Genomic DNA, 9,414 nt, shown 5'->3' on the forward strand with positions numbered 1-9,414 from the left:
TGCCATGTCATTTTATTGGGTTGAAGGGCATCCGCCCATCCGCGAGTAGAGGCGGACGGTTGTGAAACCCACGTTACAGGTTATGTTTTCTTTTTTTTGTTTGCGATTTACTTCTACTTTTAAGTGCCAGATAGCGACCTATATGGGGTGACCAAGACGAGGACTTGAGCTGCCCCTAGCTAGGGCTTGGCCCGAATTCATCTTTACCACTTGGTCTACATGTTAGAAGTTATGTTCTTTTAATAAAATAATTGCATGTTCCTTTTATTTAGTGCTAAATAGCGCCCCATATAGGATGACTAAGATGAGTTCCTAAGTTGCCCCATGGGCTTCAACTTAGAACGGCGGGCCCGGACTTAGAATGTTGAAGGGGATTGTATTGAGTGAAGAAAGTAAGAGGGCATTCCTATGCTAGCAAATCATGGCATATATGCTCGATTTTTCAGTTGCCGAGATTGTTCCCACCTCTAGCCCCGCATTTCAAGATGCTTGCTCGTAGCAATCTTATGCCCCATTGGAGTCAGCAAAAATCCCTCTCCACCTAGGCATTGCCAAGCTAAGGCTGTAATTCAAATGAGAGTGAAATGGTGGATAGTAGAGGGCAAATGAAGTTGGCGTGGAATATGTGAGATCGTGCCGCCATGAGTGCAAGTAGATATGGACGGACACGGTAAGGGATAACTGGTTTTTTTCTTCACAAGAGAGGAGTCCAACCAGGAGGTGAACAGATAAGATGAGTGGGTTCCCATGGCATCTGAGGCAGTGTTGGAGGCAAGGCAAACCCAGAGTGTGGGAACGAGCTCTAAGGAAGCGATGGGCGAATGAGCGAAATCAAGGGAGCGGTTGCCGGCCTGCCGGCAGAGCCTTCCCAAAACATGGGTATGCCCGTCATCGATGCCACGTGTCGCTCCTTGAGCAAGTCTACGGATCTCCTCGTTTCTCTTCACCACAAGTGTTTTTGTCTGTCTCTCTTCCCGCATCCAAATTTCATTCCTGCACGTTAACCTCCTCAATCCATCGATTCTTTCCTTCCTCCAACAACCCATCATACCCTCCCTCTTTCGCCCATTTCCCCTCTTATCCCCTTGTGCATGTCTCCCTCAACCACCCACATTCTCTTTCAGATTTTGTGAAATTCAGTTCTCTGCTCGGTACAAAGGCTCTAGGAGATTATGATGGAGGGGCTACAACCGATGGGAATCGGTGAGAGCACGCTGGAAGTTAAGCAAGTGCAACTGGCAAGGAGAGAAGCCGAATTCAGTGGCATGTTTTCGGAAAGCGACGATCTTATTGACACTCGACAGTTGCTTGGTTTTAGTAGCAAGATGACAAAGCACGAAAGTTTGGACTCGTTATCGAAGTCTGACATTTTGAATCTTGTAAGAAAGCAGGAATCAGCATTGGAAAATGCAGAGGCAGCTGTCGGACATCTGGAAAGGCGGTTGAGGATTCTCGAGAACAAAAATTTTAGATCAGAGTCAATGAAGAAGTCTATATTGGCGGATGATTATAGTAATCTTGGGCAAAATCCTCCTGAAAAGGACTTCATTGGGCACTATAGTTGCATATATGTCTCGCCCATTTATGATGAGAAGAAAGGTAGCATCATGTACAGAACACAAATTGTTGAAGACAGTCATGGGATGCGAAACAGATCATTCAATGATAGAATGAGAGACGATGAGAGAGACTTGGAGATGAAAAGACTCAAGACAGAATTGCAAATGCGAGACTTGGAAATTAAGAAACTTAAGACAGAATTACAAAGGCGTAGGCTCCAAGATCTTGAAGAGGAAAGGAACACCATTGCAGATAAGTTCATTGACAAAGTAAGTCTGCGTTCCAACTTTCAATTTTAGCTAGAACACAGATAAAAACTTTTACTGGAATTTATTTGTGGAAGTTGAAGTTTTGCAGAACATCATTATAGTGGTACGCTTTAGCTTAAGAATGATGAACTTTCATTTTTTGCTAGAGCATGGATGAAAACTTATACTGGAATTTATTTGTGAGAGTTTTGCAAAACAACGACAATGATGACTATTTTTGCAATTGCTTGATATTGTATTCTTTGTGCAATCCTGGACTGTGTCTGGCACTTTTCCTAGTGTTTAAATTCTCAAGGTGAGAGGTAATTTTGCAGATAAATACGACCAGGATGCCTACCATCTCATGGCCCAGAAGTTACTCAGAGGCACAACTTTCCAAAGCTGACCAGAGTAGTAATATCAATCACTGTGATATATCTTCTGAGAATCCAGGTGAATCTATTAACAAACTTGAAGACAGCCAAGGGTTTATGGGTTCACATTGTGGAACTCCCAAGATAAATTTTGCTCCCAATGGATTTATGAAGATCATGAAGGATAAACTTGTGGTAGGGAAGAGAGAAAATGGAGAACGTCTCTCTGCTGTTCCAGAACTTGATAGGTTGGTTCTCCTCTTGTTATGGTGCTTAGAGTTGTTGATCGGTCCCAATGTACACTGCGCTTCTATATGTTTCATCAGATATAACCACATTGCATGAACACAAAATTACAGGAAATAAAAGGCAAAATGAGTGTATTGGACCCCTTTTGCAGGCTCTTATAATTTATTACCTCATTTAATTAATTAGTGGTTTTGCATCAATTGCTCCTTCAGGTCTGCGTTAGCTCCAGACTGGTCCAAAAGCAGTAATGAAGTCCAGCAAACTGTAAGGTCATTTTTGGCAACCATGCAAGCCTCTGTGGAAAACCTTTGCAACAGTTTCAAGATTTGTGAGTCCAGAGACAGTGATTCATCAAAGATTAATAATGGAGCAACTGAGGGTGAGCTGACCTTTTAATTGCCTTCTGAACTTTCTATCCAGGAAGTTAAAAGTACAGCACTCAGAATTTTTGAGTTCCAGATTGTTGCCATGCATTCAAGTCCGTCTGGCACTAGTTCTGAGTCCTGACATACGTGTTTGATGGCAGATGAGCTCTTTATTTTGAAGAAAACACTTTGCAAGTTGGCAGAAATGTGTGAAGAATCTGGCTATCGGTCCTTTTGTGAGGATGGAAAGGAATCGCTAGATGTACAGAATGTAAGTAGTTTCTTTCACAAAAGAATGACCCAATTGTACTCAGACAAAATCGTTGAGAGAGAAGTGAGCATTAGTTGCATCGTTTCAATGCAACTCATTATTTCCCCTTTTTTTGGAAATGGTTTTGTGGTTTTCAAAATTTAACCAAAAGTTCTGGAAAATTCATCATCCTGAGAATATTTCCTGTGTTTTCTACAAATCATATTTGTGACTCAGTGTCATTTATTGGAAAAGCGTTCTGGAATGCAGTTTGTTGTCCCAAGCTAACTATGATTGGTTTAATATAACCCATGTAAGAGAACATCTAGGGGCTTAAGGGTATTTTGGTTAGGGGGCTTAGTGCTAATGAACCAAAGTAGGTGCTGTATGGAGGTTACAGCTTTATTTAGGGTAAGGTTAATTATAGCTAGAGGGGCTTGGCCTATATAAGCAGACCCATGCTTGTCACTTGTGCATTGATCACCATTGATCTAGGTCTCCCTGTTGGGCCCATATACCATAACCCACAGGTTCCAGGATCGAAACCTGGCTCTGATAACAATGTAACATATCTCATGGACATTACTACTAAACTTTTCAGCTGATGTTTAGTTATTTCTTGTGCACATACGTACCGATCACAGGCATGAGTGTTCCGTATGAGTTCTTTCTTATTACACTTCTGGCTGGACATATTTACAAATCCAATGCATTGGTCTTCATAATGAGGTGATCTCACTTATCGATGGCTCTTAAACCATGAGACATTACCATCCTAACATGATACTAGCACCTTTCTGCGAAAGGATGGGCCACAGCTGACACTTCCTATGTGTACAGCCAATCACATTAAGGTGACAAGATGATGGGAGCTATTGCATGGGGTGGACTAATGGAGAACCCATAGGGTTTTCCAAGTCCTTCGACTTGATGATTATCTATCAGATCAGCCTCCAGCTGCCAGCAGGCCTCATGAGATTGAGATGCTCCGCACATCCACCAGGTTTCCGTACCCAACACAAAGCATATTTTATACCCTCCTTCAGTTCCTAGTTGCTTTCATGCGAGTCTTGGGGGTGAGCCTTGGATGTTGACTCTTCCAAGGACAGAATAATGCGATTACATAGGTTAAACTTGTGAGTAGGATGCAACCTCCGGGATCCATAATCGTTGAGTCTAATTATCTATACCCTGATCACTCACCTGCACATTAGATAGTGTACAATGAGCCATGCCTCTTGGTTTCAGTTTGGGTAGATTCTGATAACTCTAGCTCAAGTTATGGCCTTAGCAAGTCTAGGGTACAATTTCGTTGCTGCTGTTTTGGAGTCTAAATTCACTTTGAATTGTGAGAACACAGTCTGACCCATGCAATTGTTCTCCTCCAGATCAGTTGCAATTTGAGAAGACGCTCTCCTAGTTGATGTTTTTGCACTTTCCAGCACTTGCCAAGATCTCTTGCCTTCACTAGTATCAAATTCGTTCCAGTTTCTCAAAGACAAGTGGAGCTAGAACAAATTTCGTCAGTTCTTTGGAAAGTTTGGCACCCGTTTGAGATCAGAACATAAAAGATTGCTTCCAAGCAAGTTGTGATCAAGTTGTGATTGATAGGAACAGATCCCTAATCAACTGCAATTTGATCTAGAGCCTTGTCCTAGAGTTCTAAATGAATTCTGACGTCATTTAGTACTTCGATTGGAGTTTCCCCCCTTTTTGGCTGACGTTTTAAAACTTTCAGGTCCAATTTTCTGCTTCAGAATTGACAGTTTCATGCACGAACAATTGCTGGCCACTTTTGGATTAATGGTTGTTGACTTTGGCACTATCTGACATCTGTTTGGGTGATAAATTCATTGCTGGTCATTGATAGAGGCTGTTGGAACAATTTTTTATTAGAGTTCAGGAAGATTTCTCAGTGTTTTACACTAGATTTCGACTGTGGGTTTTAAGTTCTAACTCTCCTAACAGGGGAAGTGATTGTGACAGTGTCTTCGTGGTAGGAGGATGAAGAACGCATGAGGACTTCGATCTCAACCTGCTTCTATTTGGCTGAGTTTTTTTGGCATCTGACAGGGATTCCAAGGATATTACCAAGTTTGGCTGTACAGACTACATCCTTTATTGTTGTTCTGCTCATGAAAGCATTGTAACTCCCTCCTACATCTATAAAGGAGTGATTTTTCGATTTATGTTCTAGAATTCTAGAGGCTCCGTCCTAAATTATGGAGTACTATTGTATTAACATTCAGCATTACTGGAATACAAAAATATGCCTGGTGCTTGAGCTTTGGCAGGGGGTGATCCTCATTTGCACTCCACGTGGCCTCGCTTTTTCTGTACTCCACTCTTTGAGTTGTTTTCATCTTTTTGACTACATGTGATGAATGTAAGGTGGTATTGTTAATTTTCAGTTCATGGTTATAAATTTCTAATAAGCTCGGCCCTAACAAACTCTGGTTGATTTTTACCTAACCTAGGTGAGGGAACACCCAGGTATTAATTACGGGGCCTTAGCCCTAATGAACCAAGGACAAGGTTTAATAGGCATTGTATGGAGGTTAGGAGTTCATTTAGGTTCAGGCTAGTTATAGCCACAGGGACTAGGACTATACAGGTAGACCCATGCTTATTATCTGGGCATCAAGGACCATTAGCTTGGATCTCCGTGAGAGGCCTAGTGAGCTAGGCCAAGCGTAGAACATCCCTCAGAGTGTGTTTTGGTAGTATGGGACACCATGGCTTATTGGCGTAGGACTAGACTTAGGTGATGATGCTAAGGGGTGGTCCAAGACACCGAGACCCATGCTTGGGAGGTGAGTTCAACATCTACGACTCTACATTGTTGTAATGTCATTTATTCACTGAAGCTGTTCAGGTAGAGGACATGGTTCCTTACACAGCTGAATCGTTTTCAAAGAAACATAAAGTTAACATCTTCTCCAATGAATGCTAGGATTTGAAAAGTCAAACCTTTGGACGTTGAACCACTGTATGATAGCGCCTTTTTTTAATATTTGGTTGCCAAGCTGTGATTTCAAACTCGCAGAATGACTAGTCGTATTGACAATGGGCATAGCTTGTGGATGCAGGCTTTGATTTGTAGGTTGAAATTTTCAGGTTGTAGATGCGCAGGAAAGTGGTAGGAGGGCAGGAGAATAGGTAAAGGGCAGGAAGAGTCAAAGAGAGAGCATGGGGAAACTCTAGGGCAAAAGCAGTGAATGTTAGCAAGATAAGTGGGACAAAGGTGAAGGTTAAGCTGCAACGGGGTGCTTTCAATGGGACAACAGCATTCAGGGAGTCTCAGGAGCAAGAATCTATTCCCCATTACATTAATGAAATCGTACCATTCTGAATAGCCAAAAATGATCCTTATTGTTTGATTAGTCAAGTGTTTATGTTGTCCAAACTGATGGATAGCGTTCATGAGCTGTTTGTGTCTAGATTGAATTTTTTGGGCAATTTTTTGCAATAGCATCTCTCCGTAAGATATCTATGCTATAAGCAAACGTCACTGTTTGAATTTTTTGCATGAAATTTCTATCTGGTGATAACTTTTGCTTATTGGTTGCAGGTGGGAGATATCCAAAGCACGATAGATGGGATCGTCCAACAGCTGGCCCAAAGTGAGTTTAAAGTGATTGCTTTAGAGGCTTCCTGCTCAGAAAAGGATAGGAAAGTGGAGGATCTTGAAAACAGGATTCATAGAATCATTAAAGAGTGTGAAACTATTATGGTGGAGAAATATGAGCTTACAACTTCAGTCCAAGAAATGCATAGGGAAGCAGAGGAGCAAAGGCATCGGATTGAAGAACTTCTGAGCATCAATGAAGAGCTTTTGAGTTTTTCTCAAACCAAGGAAGAGCAGGTAAACTTTTGCTGAAACACTGTTATCACCTGGAAAGTGTCCCCCTTCTTTGTCATGCTAGGTTGTTTAGATCTTTCTTGATCAGGTGAAGCTGGTATTGCATCTGAACAGCTGATCCAACTGAGCACGAAAGTACAAAGTATCCGAAGTCATATCAAACGAATTTTGAATGAAAATGGAAGGCTATCACAACAGCTGGCAGGACAGCACAGAGCGCTGAAGCTTTTAAAAGTAGAGGAGGAATCATTACTAAGCAAAAACGAGATTTTGAAGTTAAAATTGATATGCACAGAGAAAGACTTTAAATGGCGAGAGGAGGCATTGAAGAGGTTGACATCTCATTTAGGAACTGCTGTGGAGACCAGCAATTGTGCCCTTGATGAAGTTGAGCAAGTTGATGAATCAGTGCAATATGCAGCCAGAGGGGAGGAGCAAGTTAGGGATCAACTTATACAGACAAGAATATATATAGCTGATCTAGAGGAGAAACTATTCTGCATGGAAGCTGAGGTTACAAAAGCCATGAAGGAGATGCCAATGCTGAGATGAAGAGCACATTGGAGAAAACAGGTCTAGGAATTAACTCAAGCACATAGACTTTGTGCATGTTGCATTTTGGAATAACTAAGATACCAAGGACTGATCCTTTACTAGCTCAGGGCAAGGAAAAGCAACAAGGAATCTTTAAAATCAATACCTCTGTGGAAATCCCAATTTCTAAGTCTTTTCGCCCTTTTGTAAAAAAGTTTGTTGAAAATACGCTTTGTAATTTAAGGCATTGCCTTGTTTCAAATTTCAAATCTAAGAATCAATGTGCCCCGTGTCACAAATTTTTCCATCATAATGGTGGAATGGGCGAAAGAAATACTTTCAAAATCTAAAGAACCTAGTTCTCGATTCCTCTCGTATGTTCATCTAGGTAGTGTGACACGGCTGGGACAAGAGTTTCTTTAGGCTGTTACCTATTGAGACACTGGCTCTTTTTTTAGAAAATAGCTTGACATAAGCAATATGCCTCACCTACAAGGGATGTAGGAAGAGTGCTGTATATTTCCACCGTAGAGATTCTAGTCTGGCTTTGAACATTTAATCCAGCTGTGATTATCACATTACATTGTCACTTTTCATCAAGTGAAGATTTCATAATCGATATATATATTAATGGGTGGTACTTGTGGCAGCTCGGAAATGTTCAAGAAGAAAAAGACCACTTGGTGCAACAACTTGCACAAATTGGAGACGATTTCACTTCCCTCGAATCCTCCTTACAGGAAAAAGATGAGGAAATTGAAGAGTTAAATAGAAGATTAAAAGCTGGGCAAATTGGAACAGACACAATTATCATTGAGAAAATTGAGCTGATGGCAAAAATTCAAGTGCTAAATAAGGAGGCAGATGAGCAAAAGCGTCGGATCGAGGAGCTTGTTGTCATCAACGAGGAGCTCTTGGAGTTTGCTCAAACCAAAGAAGATCAGGTACATATCTGTACATTTTTTTAAAAACAAAATTGCATAACCCTTGTTGTTTACTTCTCTCTAAACGTAGGCTGTCATGATGTCCTTGTGACTGTGGTTTGTTTGACTTTATTAATTTTTCCTTTGAACAGCTGGTCTTTTTAAATGAGCAAGTAAAGCGACTACAAAGACAGCCTGAGGAGAATTTAGAAGAAAATAAAGGGCCGGCAGAATGTTTGGAAGAAAAGAGTGCAAGGGTCAAGGACCTCGAGGAAAGAACGAGTTAAGGTTCTAGGAGAACTTCAAAAACTTTTGAAGGTTCTGTCACATAAGGGCATAAAGGTAACACAACCAGGGGAAACTTTTTGCATGTGGGACCAGCAGGGCATGAGGTAGCTCAATGGTTTTCTGCTCATAGAATTGGGAAATGGGTATTTCCGGAAAAACGTGACATGAGTGACGAGGAGAAATGGCATGCGGGAAGTTCGAAATTTGATTAAGCCAGTGACTGTTATGGATGATGTGGGACATCTACCAAGAAGGAATGAGAAGAGAAGAGAAGTTTGGATTATGGGATTGCTGAGCGAAGTTTCATAACAGGAAATCCAACCGCAAATGCTGTATGGATTCCTAGTCTCTGCTAACTGCAAGATCTGGCATTTTGTATTTACATCATGAAGGTAGTACTTCTTTAAACCCCTGTTCATAAAAATTTTGATTCTTTTGTTTGACATTGTGGTGCCTACTGTTTGTTACATCTTTCTCCTTAACCATATTTGACTATACATCACAGACTATGTACATTTTTTAAGCTGAATGGCCAAGTTTTCACACTGTTAGAGTATTTTTCTTCAGGTGACCTTTTTTTATCATAAGGATATTATCTACCTTTCTTGAGCAATGATTTTCTATTAGAGTTTAGGATTTTTAAGGATCTTTCATGTGGACATTTTTTTAAAACAAGTTTGAAAATGATAGATAATCGGCCAGGCATGGGAGAAATGCGTTTTGCAGTCTGTCACCTGCAGTTTTTCAAGAGAGAGAAATTG

The 9,414-nt window shown here is 41.0% G+C and overlaps 1 protein-coding gene across 1 annotated transcript; it reads left to right on the top strand.

Annotated features, from left to right (window-relative positions):
* Positions 1–466: 466 nt before the first annotated feature.
* Positions 467–9,159, top strand: LOC147901215 (uncharacterized). Its single transcript, XM_087376263.1, has 7 exons — positions 467–1,829; positions 2,144–2,430; positions 2,644–2,810; positions 2,958–3,067; positions 6,618–6,911; positions 8,093–8,386; positions 8,518–9,159. The coding sequence occupies exons 1-7, from the start codon at positions 1,173–1,175 to the stop codon at positions 8,650–8,652; spliced, it is 1,944 nt and encodes a 647-aa protein (XP_087232389.1). The 5' UTR covers positions 467–1,172; the 3' UTR covers positions 8,653–9,159.
* The last annotated feature ends 255 nt before the right edge of the window (positions 9,160–9,414 follow it).

This window comes from Dipteris shenzhenensis, chromosome 6, assembly GCF_047967505.1.
Source record: "Dipteris shenzhenensis isolate YYH24624 ecotype China chromosome 6, Dip_SZ_1.0, whole genome shotgun sequence".
NCBI lineage: Eukaryota > Viridiplantae > Streptophyta > Polypodiopsida > Gleicheniales > Dipteridaceae > Dipteris > Dipteris shenzhenensis.